This window comes from Macaca nemestrina, chromosome 1 (genome assembly GCF_043159975.1).
Source record: "Macaca nemestrina isolate mMacNem1 chromosome 1, mMacNem.hap1, whole genome shotgun sequence".
NCBI classification, from domain to species: Eukaryota; Metazoa; Chordata; class Mammalia; order Primates; family Cercopithecidae; genus Macaca; species Macaca nemestrina.
Window position 1 is genome coordinate 84,107,898 of NC_092125.1, and position 16,955 is coordinate 84,124,852.

Genomic DNA, 16,955 nt, shown 5'->3' on the forward strand with positions numbered 1-16,955 from the left:
AGAATAAAATGTGTTTTATTCATGTTTTACAAAGTCTTTATTATCTGAGTTGGGGTTGCACAACCCACACTTAACCCCAGGTCTTAGGTCCATAGTGGTGGAGGAGTTTAGCCCAGATCCAGTGACAGGACAAGTAAACAATGACACATTGGGGTTTCTGCCCTCAGGTTACAGTATCTCCACATGTAAGTGCTTAGAATATAGTGCAGCGAATAATAAGAATAGAGAAAACTGAGCAAGGGCTCCCCAGTGGCCAAGGACTCTCATTCCTGAGAAGCACAAACTAGGTGAGGTAACTTGTCAAGGGAAGCAAATTCAGGGCTCACTAGAGAGCACAGAGCATTTGTCCATCAGCAATTCAGTCATCACCAGCTCTCCTGGTACCCTAGAACACTTCAGAAACACACACAAGTCAAGTCCCTTGGTGGCTACACCAGGCGCCTACGGCTGGAGTCCCCTTGGCACGAGTGCCCCATCTGAGGCACAGCTGCACTTCTGCACCCTCATGTTGGGCAGGCTGACCACCTGGGGCCTGGTCCTGCCTCCCTCCTTGATGCTGACGATCATGGGCAGCGAGGCAGTCTCCGAGGCGATGCACTGTCGTGGCCCCAGAAACGGCCACTTGAAGGCCAGGGCCTCCGGGGGCTGCTGGCAGGTGCCCACACACTCATAAGCCAGGAAGCCCGGGGGCTCCAGCACCCAGTTATCGGCCCACTTCATCCCCTGCAGGTCAATGTACATCTCCTGGCGGCAGCAACGGGTGCCCTCGGTCACTGGTGCTTCAGGGTCACAGTCGCCCTGAGCTCTGTGTGGGCAAAGAGAGCAGGGTCAGCAGTCAGTTGGGAAGGCTGAGGTCAGAGGGCATCTGGGATGGAGATTTATGATCCATCTCTCAACTTCAAAAAGCTGGATTTTTGTGATATAGGATAGACAGCTACAAATAACTTGAAAATTAATAACTGATATTTACTGAGGACCTCCTGAGAGTCAGAGGAAGAATTGTATACGTTGTCTCATTCATTCCCAGAGCACTCTGAAAAGTTGTCCATTTCAAAACAAATTTAATTGCCTCTCTGTCTCTTTATTCGGCTCACCAGTTTAACCCTCAGCACCTACCCGTAGTCTCCGAGGTCCAGGGTGTGCAGCTCCAGCTGGGGCTCCCCAAGCCCGGCCGGCGCCCCCTGCGAGGCAAAGCGGACCAGCTCGTGGGCGCCGGACGCCAGTGGGCCCGGATGCTCCCTCTGCACCGACACCTGTAGCAGCAGCGGCTGCCGGGGCCGGCTCAGCTGCTGCCAGAAGTTCACGGCCTCGGTCACGTCGAAGACCTTCCAGCCGCTCTCGTGGACGGACACCAGCCTGAGACACGACACGGAGACCCAGCGCCGCGTGAGGGCGGGGACTGGGACTGGCCCGGAGGACCCCGCTCCGCCCCCCGCGTCCCCGCCCCCAAACCAGGCCGAGCAGCCCCCTCCCCCTGCCCTGCGCGCCCGCAAGCGACCCCCACCTGGAGTCGATGAGAGAAGTGCGGTTGGAGCCGTCGTCGCGGACGCGAAGCCACTCGACGGTCACCCGGGCCCGGGCGCTGCGCGGGGACAGCCGCCCGTGCCTGTGCAGCGTGGCCTTGGGGACCGGCTCCTGGAAGAGCCGCAGTATGGCCTGCACCAGCTCGCTGTTGGGCGGCAGCCGCTGCTCCATGCCGAACACCAGCAGGTGGGTGCTGGCCTCCGACGCCAGGAACCTGCCGGCCACCTCTGGGGACAAGAGCAGGGTCAGCAGGGCCTCCCTGGACTCCGGGGAAACTCTGAGGATGGCAGGGCCACTGAGCTGGCAGCCAGGCCAAGGAGACACCGGCCCCTGTTCTATCTCTGGGGCAAACCCAGTTTAAAAATATCCCTTGGATTTGGGCCTTGTTTAGTAATCATCTCAATCCAGCTTGCAGGGGCGCCTGTGGGACCCTGAGCTAGCAAGTTTGCCTCAACTGAGATGCTGGGAGCAGAATCCTCACCCAGGTGCCTGGCCTTGGGTCTAGCTCTGCGCACTGAGGAGTTAGGGAGGTGAGAGGCTGCACCCCTGACAGCCAGGTATAACCCAGGTAGTCTACTTAAGTGCAGTATTTTCCAGTTACCCAAACGCGCTTCTATTTACAATGACTCATTTTGATGTTCACAATGCTGGAAGACCGGCAAGACATAGTTATACCCCAGTTCCACATAAGCGAATGGTTGTGAGATGATTTTAAAGCAATATGCTCCAAGTAGAGCTCAGACCAGAGTGGCAGTATGAAAACAGACCCCGGGAGTCCTGACTGCCTCCACCACTGCATGCTGAGGCCCCGCCATCCTCACAGGCCCGGCCCCACCTCACTGCCCTTTAGACTGTGGCCCTCACCCAGCCTCCCACAGACCTCTGCAAGGCCAGGAGCCTTTGACGCCACCGGAGTGGACACATCTGACCTGCCCCATGGGACCAGGGGCAGCAGGGAGGGAGGGCCTCACCTTGGAAGCTCTGGCTGAACCTCTTGCCGCGGGAGCGGTCCCCGTGGCTGCGCTGCAGCAGGGTCACGTATTGGGCCCTCACGTGGGCGGGGATGACCAGCTCCTCCATGTCGGCCCTGTCCAGTACCGGTGCCTCGCTGAGCTGCAGCTGCTGCAGCAGGCTGCTCAGGAGCTGCTCCCCAGTCAGGGCCGACCCGGGGCCGGCCAGGGGCAGCACCCAGAGTGCCCAGCAGAGCCACAAGGGTCGCATGGCACTGCCTGGAAGGAGCGGTGGGCAGAATGGGAATGTCCCACGAGATGGCTGAAGGAGGGTCTTAGGCAGCTGGATGTGCTGAGAGCCAAGCCTGGGCAGCTTTATAGCCTGGGGTGGAGGGAGGAGGTAAGGAGTGGAGAGGGAAGGAGGGAGGGAGGTCACACCCCTGGGACCTCCTGGGAGCTCACAGCCAGACAGGTCCCAGAGCTGGGAGGAGGGGCTGTCTAGATAGGACAAGTCTGTCTGGGCTGTGAACAGCTGGCTACGGCTGTCTGTACAATGGTCGTGAACCCCTAATGTGGGTTGAGGCCTGACCAGTTAAATTAAAAAGCTCATTTCCTAGAGTAGACATGGGGCTCTCATTCTCTGCAAGAGGCTCAGTTCCCCCAGTTGCTGGTAAGTGGACCTAGAGGCTTGTTCCTTGCTGCAACCAACCAATCAACAGGAACGAGAATGACTTGGGCAATGTAAGGGCCAATCCGGCCTGCAGGGATGAGCATCTGGGCCCCTGCTCAGAGGGTCCTGGGGCCTCATGAGATCCTGAGCTGGTGGTCCCCAGTTGTGAAACCAGACTTCCCACTGTTCTGGGGAGACCTTCCTAGGCAAGGGAGCCTGGGAGCATTTAGTACCAATGGGGTTTTGTCCAATAAGGAAGGAGCTCATCCTCTCCCTCATCCCTGCTGTTCACAGAATTAAAGTTTAGAGTTGAAAGGAATATCCAGGCTACCTTCTCCCCCAGTTTTTTTTTCCTTTTGAGGCAGAGTTTCATTCTTGTTGCCCAGGCTGGAGTGCAATGGCCGAGTCTCAGCTCATGGCAACCTCTCCCAATTTTTGAGCTGAAAAAAAACTGAGGCTCAGAGATGTGTCAACTTCCTGAAGCTCACAAAGTTAATGATCAATGTCCATCTAAAGTCAGGTCTTGCAATTCACAAAGTTCTTGGCACACTCAAATTATTTACAGCCTAGTTTTGACCTATGCCCTAAAGGGAGTCAGGTGGTCTCAATCCAGGTGATCAGGTCTAGGCTGGGGCAGGGGGACAATCCCCCAAGACAGAGGACCTCTATCCTGAATGTGGATTTGTGATCTGGTTAAAGAGTTTTGCTGGGGAAATAAAACAATTGGGTGATCAGCCAGGGGTAGGGCTACCAGATAAAATACAAGACACTATTTGGGACATAATTATACTAAAAAATTATTCATTGTCTACCTGACATTCAAATTTCACCAGAGTCCTATATTTTAATTTATTTTTTCTTTTTTCTTTTTTTTTTTTTTTTTTTTTTTTGAGACACAGTCTCGCTCTGTCGCCCAGGCTGGAGTGCAGTGGCCGGATCTCCGCTCACTGCAAGCTCCGCCTCCCGGATTTACGCCATTCTCCTGCCTCAGCCTCCCAAGTAGCTGGGACTACAGGCGCCCGCCACCTCGCCCGGCTAGTTTTTTTTTTTTTTAAGTAGAGCCGGGATTTCACCATGTTAGCCAGGATGGTCTCAATCTGATGACCTCGTGATCCGCCCGTCTCGGCCTCCCAAAGTGCTCGGATTATAGGCTTGAGCCACCTCACCCTTCTTTGTCACATCTGGCAACGCTAGCCAGAGGTCAGAAAAAGAAAGCGAATGTGGATTGGGAGACTGTTTACAATGGGCTGAAGTGTTGCCAGGAGGGAGGGCAGCCCCACCCTTTGTCATGCAGAAGAAGGAGCCTGGCTTCCCCAACCATCCCCACCTGGGTCTGCCCAGATTGGGCTCGAGATGGTAAACTGGCCCCAGAACCAGATCTTCTATGGGAGGAGAGCGGGGCAAGGGAATGAGTGATCCCTACCCTGACTCAGAGCACATTTGGACCTGGCCCTGGGCCCAGAACTAAGGGCACTGGAGGGCAGTGGGCTGGCCATGCTGGGGAGAGGGGGAGGGGGCCCAGGTAGGAAGGTAGATGAGGAGTGGGGCCCTGTGCCCTTGACCACGCTCCTGCCCCTGGTGGTCCAGGATGTGACCCCAACCAGAGGCCAGGTTGCCAAGTAAGGGCCGTGGGAAAACGTAGGGGTCAGAGGTCATCCTGGGGCCTCCATGGATGGGGACGAGCTGGACTCAGGCCTGGGCTCTGAGGTCAGCAAAGCTAACAGTCCAGGAGTGGAGTGGCTTCTAAGTCAGAGCCCAGCATCTGGGGTCTCCAGGGTGGCTTTTGCCCCCTTCCTGGGAAGGGGCAGATACTTCTGAGAGTGCTCAGGAAATGCCCCAAGGCCAGTCCAGGTGTCCTGGGCTGCCCCAACCCACACCATCAACCTCCCTGACCCCAGGCCTGAGGGCCCATGTGGCTCCTTGGTGGTTCCAGGCACCCCCTGTGTGGGCCTTCCTGTTCTCCCAGAGTAGCTCAGACTCTGGCCTCATGGGGGGGCCTTCCCTGGGGCTCCGTCTGGGCTGAGGAGGGTGGGAAACCAACCAGGAATAGGGACCCGTTTTAGTTCATCCAGTGCCTTTGTATGGTGGGCACATCTTGCCAGACACCAACAACTCAAGCATGGCCTGGCAAGGACCTTCTGTCTCTTGGTGATGTTTGTTCAGTGTTCCAAGCTATGGACCCTGGGAACGGCCAACCTGGATGTTTAATTCCGTTTAACTATGAAGAACATCAGGCCCCTGGCCCGTTACTTGGAACACAGTCTGTACAAGGAACACAGGTCCATTGTTTTGAGGTAGGTGGAGGCTGCTAAGTAGAGGTTGCTAGATGGAAGTTGCAATGTGAAGGTTTTGGGCTGGGCGTGGTGGCTCACGCCTATAATCCCAGCACTTTGGGAGGCCAAGGTGGGCAGATTACTTGAGGTCAAGAATTCGAGCCCAGCCTGGCCAACATAGCAAAACCTTGACTCTACTAAAAGTACAAAAATTACCTGGGCTTGCTGGAGGACACCTGTAGTCCCAGCTACTCGGGAGGCTGAGACAGGAGATGTGCTTGAACCTGGGAGGCAGAAGTTGCAGTGAGCTGAGATTGCACCACTGCACTCCAGCCTGGGTAACAGAGTGAGACTCTGTCTCAAAAAAACCCAACCAACCAAACAAACAAAAGTTGCAATGTAAAGATTTCTACATAACTTGCATGCTTTTCACAAATAGCAGCGGTTGCTCCTGTCCAACTGCCTCTCCTGGACTTCCCCCTGTGCGTAAGTCCCTTGAATAAAGCTCGTGTCTTGCCTGCTGTCTCTGGGTCTTTTCTTTGGTCTCTCCAAGGTGGTACCCTCCCAGCTTGCCTGCTTGGGGGTCCAGCATGACACCCTTCTTGGCAAGAGCGAGTTCAAACCTTGCTATGTCACTCATATTTACTAGCTGTGTGGCCTCTGGCAGGTTTTCTTTTACTTTTTCAAATTAATTTTTTAAATTATTCTTTTTTATTTATTTTTTTTTTTTGAGAGGGAGTTTCACTCTTGTTGCCCAGGCTGGAGTGCAATGGTGTGATCCTGGCTCACTGCAACCTCCGCCACCTGGGTTCAAGCGATTCTCCTGCCTCAGCCTCCTGAGTAGCTGGGATTACAGGCGCCTGCCACCATGCCTGACTAATTTTTTTGTATTTTTAGTAGAGACTGGGGTTTCACCGTGTTGGCCAGTCTGGTCCCAAACTCCTGGCCTCAAGTGATCTGCCCCCCTCGGCCTCCCAAAGTTCTGGGATTGCAAGCATGAGCCACCGCGCCTGGCCATATTTTTAAATTTTTTTTCTGAGACGGGGGTCTCGCTATGTTGGCCAGGTTGGTCTTGAACTCTTGGCCTCAAGCCATTCTCCTGCCTTGGCTTCCCAAAGTGCTAGGATTACAAGTGTGAGCTGCCACACCCAGCCACTGGCAGGTTTTCCACATTCTTCAATACGTTTCCACCTATAAAATGGGAGTAATGTATTTTTCTTGCAGTGTTTGTGTTAATCGAGATGTCTACAGAGTGCCTAGCACAGCCTCCTGGTACACACTAGGTGCTCAGTAAATAGTAGGAGTCTCTCTTAATTTTTTAAATGTTTAAATTTTTTAAATTGTGTGTTAGCATTGTTTCTTTTTTTCCTTTTTCTCTTTTTTTTTTTTTTTTTTTGTTTCCTTTTTCTTTTTTGTCCCCTGGTGTTGAAACTGAATTGTTTTGTTTTTGTTTGTAATTAATACAAACAGCACAACTTTCAAAAGATAGGAAAGGGAATATGGAAGAATGTCAGTCTCTTTTTGTTCCTCATCTGCACATTTCTATTTTATCTTTATTTATTTATTTTTTGAGACAGAGTCTCACTTTGTTGTCCAGCCTGGAGTGCAGTGGTGCCATCTCAGCTCACTGCAGCCTCAACCTTCTGGGCTCAAGGGATCCTCCCGCCTCAGTCTCCTGAGTAACTGGAACCACAGATGTGCACCACCACACCCAGCTGAATTATTATTATTATTATTGTTGTTGTTGTTGTTGTTGTTATTTTGAGATAGAGTCTCACTGTGTTGCCTAGGCTGAAGTACAGTGGCAGGATCTCAGCTCACTGCAACCTCCACCTCCTGGGTTTAAGAGATTCTCCTCCTCTGGGGTTCAAGAGATTCTGCTGTCTTAGCCTCCCAAGTAGCTGGGATTACAGGCACCCACCACCGCGCCTGGCTAATTTTTGTATTTTTAGTAGAAATGGGGTTTCACCATGTTGGCCAGGCTGGTCTCGAACTCCTAACCTCAGGTGATCTGCCCATCTCAGCCCCGCAAAGTGCTGGGATTACAGACATGAACCACCGTGCCCAGACAAAATTTTTTATACTTCATAGAGAGGAAGTCTTGCTGTGTTGCCCAGACTGGTCTCGAACTCCTGGGCACAAGTAATTCTCCTGTCTCAACCTCTGGAGAAACTGGGAACATAGGTGTGTGCCATCATGCTCAGCTTATATTTCTGCTTTTGAGAACTGTTTGTTCATATCTTGTGTCAATTTTCTATTGAGTTGTTTTTTCTTACTGATTTGTAGACACTCTTTATGTATCAGGGACATTAGCCTTTTCTCTGTTGTATGCATTGCAAATATTTCTCCCATGTATAATTTGTGTTTTATACTTTGTTTATGCTGTTCTTTAGTCATACTCTAATGTTTTTATTGAATTATTTTAAATTCACAGATTAGGAAGCATTGGCATTTTCTCATCTAAGAACACAGTTTGCCTTTCCTCATTGTTTGTCTTATGTCTCGTATATAACTTGTTAAAACATCTTATATATAATTTGCTAAATCATCTCCTGCGTAGTTTGCTTTTAATTTGTATTGAAGATGGGATTTTTTTTTATACCATCACACTGCTTAAGTGTTGTTTGTGTCATTAAAGACTTGATTTCTTTTTCTTTCTTTTTTTTTTTTTTGAGACAGAGTCACTCTGTCACCCAGGCTGGAGTGTAGTGGCACGATCTCTGCTCACTGCCACCTCCACCTCCTAGGTTCAAGTGATTCTCCTGCCTCAGCCTCTGAGTAGCTGGGATTACAGGCACACACCACCACACCTGGCTGTTTTTTATTTTTAGTAGAGACAGGGTTTCATGGTCTTGAACTCCTGACCTCAAGTGATCCACCAGCCTAGGCCTCCCAAAGTGCTGGGATTACAGGCATGAGTCACTGTGCCCAGCCTGAAGATTTGAAGCTATGGTACCAATTGGTACATAGAAATCTTCTTCAAATTTCTTACAAACAATAAGACATTCCAGTAAACTGAGTTCAAAATTGGTACCCAGAAGACTTTACTGGAACTTCTTATTGTTTGTAATAGTTCTTAGTTGATTTCTTGCATTTTCTAGGTACAAAATCTTAATATTTGCTACTAATAATTTAATTCCTCTTTTTCAAAGTTTATTCCTCTGGGTTTTTTTTTTTTTTCTATGTCTAACTCCATTAGTTAGTAGCTTTTCTAGAACAATATTCAATAAAAGTGATGATAGTGGATAGCATTGTTTTATTCCTGGTTTTAATAGGACTCCTTTACTATTTACCCATTGAGTATGAGCTTTATGGTTGAGCTAAATACATTTTATCATGGTAAGGAAGACTCCATAATAGAAGTTTTTAAAAATCGAGAACGGGCTGGGTGCGGTGGCTCACGCCTGTAATCCCAGCACTTTGGGAGGCTGAGGCAGGCAGATCACGAGGTCAAGAATTCGAGACCAGCCTGACCAACATAGTGAAACCCCGTCTCTACTAAAAATACAAAAATTAGCTGGGCATAGTGGCATGCTCCTGTACTCCCAGCTATTTGGGAGGCTGGGGCAGGAGAATCGCTTGAACCCAGGAGGCAGAGGTTGCAGTGAGCCAAGATCACACCACTGCATTCCAGCCTGGGTGACAAAAGAAAAAAAAAATTGAGAACAGGCCAGGCATGGTGGCTCACGTCTTAAATTCCAGCACTTTGAGGGTCCAAGGCAGAAGGATTGCTTGAAGCCAAGAGTTCAAGACCAGCCTGGGCAACATAGCAAGACTCCCATCTCTACAAAAAATTTTTTTAATTAGTCAGGTGTGGTGGTATGCACCTGGCTACTCAGGAGGCTAAGACAGGAGGATCACTTGAACTCAGGAGTTTAAGGCTGCAGTTAGCTATGATTGTGCCACGGCACTCCAGCCTGGGTGACAGAGTGAGACCCTGTTTCTAAATAATAATAATAATAATAATAATAATAATAATAATATTAATAATAATAATGGATGTTGAGTAAAACCAATTTGATGAATATCTGGAGCAGTGAGAACTCTCAAATATCACTGGTGAGAGCGTAAAGTGCTACACCACATAGAGAACTCGGCAGTATTTACTACAGTTCAAGATACCACGTAAACTTAAGACCCAGTGGCCAGGCACCACGGCTCATGCCTATAATCCCAACACTTTGGGATGCTGAGGTGTAAGGATGGTTTGAGGCCAGGAGTTCAAGACCAGCCTCAGCAACATAGCAAGACCTCATGTCTACTATAAAAAAAATCAGCCAGGTGTGGTAGAACATACCTGTAGTACTCCCAGCTACTCGGGAGGCTGAGGTGGGAGGATTGCTTGAGCCCAGGAGTTCTAGGCTACAGTGAGCCATGATTGCACCACTGCAATATAGCAGCCTGGGCAACAGAGCAAGACCCTGTCTCTTAAAAACAAAAAGGGGCCAGGCACAGTGGCTCACACCTCTAATCCCAGCACTCTGGGAGGCCGAGGCAGGCGAATCACCTGAGGTCAGGAGTTCATGACCAGCATGGCCAACATGGTGAAAGCCCATCTCTATTAAAATTACAAAAATTAGCTGGCCTGGCAGCAGGCGCCTGTAATCCCAGCTACTCAGGAGGCTGAGGCAAAAGAATCGCTTGAACCCCGGGGGGGCGGCACAGAGGTTGCAGTGAGCCGAGATCATGCCACTGCACTTCCAGCCTGAGCAAGAGAGTGAGACTCCATTTCAAAAAAGAAAGAAAGAAAGAAGAAAGGCACAGTCATTTCATTCAGTTGGAAATGCATGCATAAGATTGATGATACAGCAGCATTGTTTATAAGAGTCCAAACTGAAGCAACTCACCAAAAATATCCATCAACACTGTAAAGCACAAATAAAATGTAGTGTAGTCTTATGGAATAATTCGTGGCAAAGAAAATGAACCAAAACTGTCTACAACATTGGCAAATGTCACAAACAGAACATTGAACAGAAGCCAGACATGAAAGATGAATATGATTCCATTTATTTAAAATTCAAAACCATGCAGAAGTAGAGTGTGTAGAGATGGATTTGTTTGCTTTCGTGGGAAGGAAAAAAAGTCATTTGCTAGTTAATAGTGATAATTCTACTCGTTTCTAATATTTACACCTCTGATTTTCTTCTACAGTTACTCATTTTGATTATTTGCAGTCATTGTATACAAACTTTTCAGGAAATACCCTCAGGCATGCAGAGAGCTGGAGGTGGAAATTATAAGAGGACCTATGTCCCCTTTATTTAGGGACCTATCCCACCAACACTCTGCCCTCCTAGCCCCAGGGCCTCAATGGGACGTCTGTCTCCTGCCTGAGCAACCACAGTCCAGCCCAGCGTTTCAACACCACCCAGCAGCAACAGAAGCAAGTTGTCCCCTGGCAGATGAAGTGGGTGCCACTGGGTTTCTGATCTCCCTAGATCCAGGCCTGCCTGTGTGTGGGGAGCTGCCCCCATCTGCTCAGGCTCATGCAGTGGGGCTTGGTTTGTTTTTCTCTTTGTGGCTTAAGTAATACCTCAGCTCTGCCTATCAGTGAACCACTTCCTGCTGGGGAAAACACCTAGACGGTGTTTGGATTCCACCACATCTCTGTGGCAGCATCAACGTGCACACTACCTTGTGCCAGAGTAAAAGTGATTTCATGATTGATGGCTGCTCCTGCCACTCTCTCCACAGCTGGACACTTTGGCCTCGACTTTCCCTCCTTCCACACCTCCTGAAAGCTGCTGCTTCCCAGTGGCTCCGTCCAAAAACATCTCCTTTCCCTTTTCAAAGAAAAGACTTTCCAGGATTGATAAATGACAAAGAAGGCCAGGTGCAGTGGCTCACACCTGTAATCCCAGCACTTTGGAAGGCCAAAGTGAGCAGATCACCTGAGGTCAGGAGTTCGAGACCAGCATGGGCAACATGGTAAAACCCTGTCTCTACTAAAAATACAAAAAATCAGCCAGGTGTGATGGCAGGTGCCTGTAATTCCAGCTTACTTGGGAGGCTGAGGCACGAGAATTGCTTGAACCCGGGAGGCAGAGATTGCAATGAGCCAAGATCGCATCACTACACTCCAACTTGGGCAATAGAGGGAGACCTTGTCTCAAAAAAAAAAAAAAAAAAGTTCAAAAAGGAAAACACTCACATAAACCAGTCCCTGTCCTCAAATCTTGCCTTGAAGAAGGAACTTCTAGAAGCCTTTCATCTCCATAAACTCCTCTTCCGGCTTCCTTTTCTCTTCAATTACTTAAGCAAATATTTGTTGATGATTTTACCCCTTTTCAGTATCCTGAATGAACCTGAGGAGACAGGGGCAACCTCAACAACAGGAAGTACAGGTGCATTGCAGGGACCTGGGACAGGCAGGCACTCCTCAAAGGCGAGCTCCGGAACCCGCAGGTGCCCGAGCTGCCCTTGCAGTGGTTGCGCAGTCACCTTCAGGAAGCCTGGTTTCTCCCCTCGCGTCACTTCTCTCTCCTTTTCTCCTTCACTGTCCGCCATGCCCTGGGAGGAAGGCATTGTTGACATTTCATAAAGGAGGCCCAGAGCATCTAAGATCCTTGCCCAAGGTTGCAGATTGTTAACGAGAGCACTATGGGGGGCAGGGGAGGAGCAATCCTAGCTGGGTGACCTTGGACGAATTCATCATCTGCCAGTGCCTCAGCTTCCTTGTCTATGAGATGGGGGCATCAATTCTATCTATGCCCCGAGCACGTAGTGAGGATTACCTGCGTGCCAGCCAACCACACGGAGCCATCTTGGGCAACAAGGTCCAGCCACCATCAGCTGTTGGGACCTGGCTGCGAAGCATCCTCCCTCGCCCTCTTTCGGAATCCAGCCTCTCCGGCTTCACCAACTGACTTGTGGATGGCCTATCAGAGGGAGGGTCAGCGACTTGTCCAGGGCCACACAGCTGGTGAGTGGCACACTGGAGACTGAACTCAGAACTCACTCTTGCCAGGAAGGGGCTGGATGACCTGAAACATGGGTCTTTATTCCTGCCTCGTTCCCCACTGTCCTCCATGGGAGTCTCAGCTACTCAAGGACAACAGTGAGGGCCCACACAGGGCATGTCTGGAAACCACATGGGCCCCCAGGCCTGGGGTCAGGGAGGTTGATGGTGTGGGTTGGAGCAGCCCAAGACACCTGGACTGGCCTTTGGCATTTCCTGAGCACTCTCAGTAGTGTCTGCCCCTGCCCAGGGAGGGGACAAAAGCCACCCTGGAGACCCCAGATACTAGGCTCTGACTTAGAAGCCACTCCACTCCTGGACTTATAGCTTTGCTGACCTCAGAGCCCAGGCCTGAGTCCAGCTCGCCCCACCCATGGAGGCCCCAGGATGACCTCTGACCCCCATGTTTTCCCATGGCCCTCACCTGGCAACCTGGCCTCTGGTTGGGGTCACATCCTGGCCTATCAGGGGCAGGATGGTGCCCGAGGGCACAAGGTCCCACTCCTCATCTGCCTCCTCCCTGTATCATGTCCTCAAGTTCAGTCCCAGGGCTGGGCCCTCCGTCAGGATGGTGAGCTTCCTCTCGCTCTCCCATTCCCCGCCCCCTCCTGCCCTCCAGGACAGCAGATCTGGCTTCAGGATGACTTCACAATTCCTGGCCTTTTGGGCCCTATCACACCCTGCAGACCAGCCAGGTCCCCCACCCCCACCGACCCACAGGCCTAGGAGGCCAGGCTCCTTACTCTGCATGACAAAGGATGGGGCTGCCCTCCCTCCTGAAGAGGCAACAGTCCATTGTAAACAGTCTCCCAATCCACATTCGCCTTTTTCTGGCTGATTGCCCAATTATTTTATTTCCCCAGCAAAATTCTTGAACCCATTGGAAATCTACATTCAGGAAAGAGGTCTGAGTTTGCAGAGGGATAATAGGTCTGAGGGCTTTGCCCTCAGTCCACCCCTACTGATCGCCCTTGCCCTGGCCCACACCCAGTCAGTACCGCGAATTAATTAATAGTGTCTCACTCTCTCTCCAACCCCTGGCCAGAAGGTTCCCAGGGTGTGAACTGCGTGTTGCAAACAGCCAGAGGTCATAGAAAGAGCCTGCTTCTCTCTTCTCCTCTATACCAAGTGCCATTTTACATGCCAGCCATTCACAGCTGTTTCCCAGGCTCCCACCGCAAGCCTGGCCTCTCCATTGGGCACCAGAACCATCTACCCGAATGCCCTTCCACTGCCACCTGTTCTCATCTCAGTACACCCAGCCAGGCCTCCAGACCTGGGGCTCATTCTGTTGTTTTTTGTTTCTGTTTTTGTTTTGTTTTTGAGACAGAGTTTTGCTCTTGTTGCCCAGGCTAGAGTGCAATGGCGTGATCTCAGCTCACTGCAACCGCCATCTCCCAAGTTCAAGCAATTCTCCTGCCTTAGCCTCTCAAGCAACTGGGATTACAGGCATGTGCCACCACACCTGGCTAATTTTATATTTTTAGTGGAGGTAGGGTTTCACCATGTTGGTCTGGCTGGTCTCAAACTCCTGACTTCAGGTGATCTATCCACCTCAGCCTCCCAAACTGTTGAGATTACAGGCATGAGCCACCGCACCCGGCCCTGGGGCTTATTGTTGTTGCTATTATTATTATTATTATTATTATTATTATTATTATTTGAGACGGAGTTTTGCTCTGTTGCCCAGGCTGGAGTGCAATGGTGAGATATCGGCTCACTGCAACCTCCACCTCCCAGGTTCAAGCGATTCTCCTGCCTCCGCCTCCTGAGTAGCTGGGATTACAGGCACATGCCACAACACCCGGCTAATTTTTGTATTTTTAGTAGAGACAGGGTTTCACCATGTTGGCCAGGCTGGTCTCGGACTCCTGACCTCAGGTGATCTGCCCACCTCGGCCTCCCAGAGTGCTGGGACTATAGGCATGAGCCACTGTGCCCGGCCAGGGCACATTCTTAATTCCTTCCTATCCCACATCCCTCAGAGTCAGTCCCCAGCAGGTGTCTTGGTCTCACTTCCAAAACACATTTTATATCCATTTGTGACTCTCCATCACCTGCCAGGGCAACTGCAACTGCCTCCTCCTGCTCCCATTCTCCATCCTCAGATTCAACAGTGGTCTGTGACAAACTTTAATCAGAAAACATATTCCGTTAATCAAAACTCTCCAAAAATTAACTCAAAATGGATTATACACCTATGTATAAAACACAAAACTATAAAACTCCAAAAAGAGAACATAGTAGAAAACATAGATCATCTTGAGTTTGGCAATGACATTTTTTGACCCATGAAAGGAATAATTGATATAAAGTTAGACTTCATCAAAATTAACCTCTGCTCTGCAAAAGACACTGTCATTCCCTCAGTCATACCTTTCAAGAAGAAAAAGAAAAAGACACTGTCAAGAGAATGAGAAAAGCCACAGACAGGGAGAAAATATTTGGAAAAGACATAGCTGATAAAGAACTGTTATTCAAAATATACAAATAACTCTTTTTTCTTTCTTTCTTTCTTTTTTTTTTCGAATTTTTGAAGCAGAGTCTTACAGGGTCTTACTCTGTTGCCCAGGCTGGAGTGCAGTGGCACAATCATGGCTCACTATAGCCTCAACCACCTGAGCTCAAGTGATCCTCCTACCTCAGCCCCCCAAAGTGCTGGGATTACAGGGGTGCACCATTGTGCCCAGCTAATTTTTGTATTTTTTGTAGATGGGTTTCAGGCCCATCTTGAACTCCTGCCTCAGGTTATCCTCCTGCTTTGGCCTCCCAAAGTACTGGGATTACAGGTGTGAGTCACCGTGCCTGGCCTGAAGAACTCATAAAGTTCAACAATAAGAAAACTAACCACCCAATTAAAAAATGGGCAAAAGACCTGAACAGATACCTCACCAAAGAAGATATTCAGATGGCAAGAAAGCATATAAAAAGATGCTAACCGGCCAGGTGCGGTGACTCATGCCTGTAATCCCAGCACTTTGGGAGGCCGAGGCGGGTGAATCACCTGAGGCCAGGAGTTCCAGAGCAGCCTGGCCAACAGGCCCGAACCCCATCTCTACTAAAAATACAAAAAATTAGCCAGGTGTGGTGGTGGGTGCCTATAATCCCAGCTACTTGGGTGGCTGAGGCAGGAGAATGGCTTGAACCCAGGAAGCAGAGGCTGTAGTGAGCCGAGATCACGCCATTGCACTCCAGCCTGGGTGACAAGAGTGAAAATCCATCTCCAAAAAACAAAACCAAAAAAAGATGCTAACCATTGGCCAGGTGCGGTGGCTCAAGCCTGTAATCCCAGCACTTTGGGAGGCCAAGGCGGGCGGATCATGAGGTCAGGAGATCGAGACCATCCTGGCTAACACGGTGAAACCCCGTCTCTACTAAAAATACAAAAGAATTAGCCAGGTGTCGTGGCGGGTGCCTGTAGTCCCAGCTACTCAGGAGACTGAGGCAGGAGAATGGTGTGAACCCGGGAGGTGGAGCTTGCAGTGAGCCGAGATCACACCATTGTACTCCAGCCTGGGCGACAGATCGAAAAAAAAAAAAAAAGATGCTAACCATCATATGTCATTAAGGAATATGTCAGTGGGGAACAACAATGAACTATCACTACATAACTATTAGAATGGCCAAAATCCAAAACACTGACAACACCAAACATTGATGAAGCAACAGGCAGAGCAACAGAAACTCTCACTCATTGCTGGTGGGAATGCAAAATGGCACAGCCACTTTGGAAGATAGTTTGGCAGTTTCTTACAAAACTAACCATACTTTTATCAAATGATCCAGCAATCACGCTCCTTGGTAATTACCCAAATGAGCTGGAAACTTATGTCCACACAAGAACCTGCTCAAAGATGTTGATAGTAGCTTTATTCATAATTGCCAAAACTTGGAAGATGTCCTTCATTGGGTGAATGGAAAAATAAACTGTGGTACATCCAAACAATGAAATATTATCCAATGCTAAAAAGAAATGAGCTGTCAAGCCATGAAAAGACATAAAGGAATCTTAAGTGCATACTACTAAGTGAAACCAGTCAATCTGAAAAGGCCATATATATGATAGCAACTATATGATATTCTGGAAAAGACAAAACTATGGAGACAGTAAAAAAATGTGTGGTTGCTACAGGCTAGAGAGGAGGAAAGGACGAACCAGCAGAGCACAGAGAATTTTTAGGGCAGTGCAACTACTTTGTGTGTTACTGTACTGGTAGACACATGCCTTTATACATTTGTTCAAATCATCAAATGTGCGCCACCAAGAGCAAACCCCAAGGCAAACTCCGAACTCTGGGTTATAATGATGTGTCTGTGGCCGGGCACGGTGGTTCATGCCTGTAATCGCAGCACTTTGGAAGGCCAAGGCAGGTGGATCACCTGAGGTCAGGAGTTCGAGACCAGCCTGGCCAACGTAGTGAAACCCCATCTCTACTAAAAATACAAAAATTAGCTGGGTGTGGTGGTGGGCACCTGTAATCCCAACTACTTGGGAGGCTGAGGCAGGAGAATCACTTGAACCCCGGGGGGCACAGAGGTTGCAGTGAGCCAAGGTTGTGCCACCACACTCCAGCCTG

General features: G+C 49.7%; 1 protein-coding gene across 2 annotated transcripts; it reads right to left on the reverse strand.

Moving 5' to 3' along the window:
• Positions 1–2,825, reverse strand: LOC105478527 (left-right determination factor 1). 2 transcript variants are annotated; one of them, XM_071081428.1, is made up of 5 exons: positions 2,496–2,825; positions 1,723–1,751; positions 1,505–1,620; positions 1,117–1,356; positions 26–805 (listed from the first exon to the last, which is right to left on the reverse strand). In XM_071081428.1, the coding sequence occupies exons 1-5, from the start codon at positions 2,743–2,745 to the stop codon at positions 442–444; spliced, it is 999 nt and encodes a 332-aa protein (XP_070937529.1). In that variant the 5' UTR covers positions 2,746–2,825; the 3' UTR covers positions 26–441. The 2 variants fall into 2 exon arrangements, with proteins under 2 accessions (XP_024647709.2, XP_070937529.1); XM_024791941.2 differs by having other exon boundaries at positions 1–805; positions 1,505–1,751.
• Between the last annotated feature and the right edge of the window lie 14,130 nt (positions 2,826–16,955).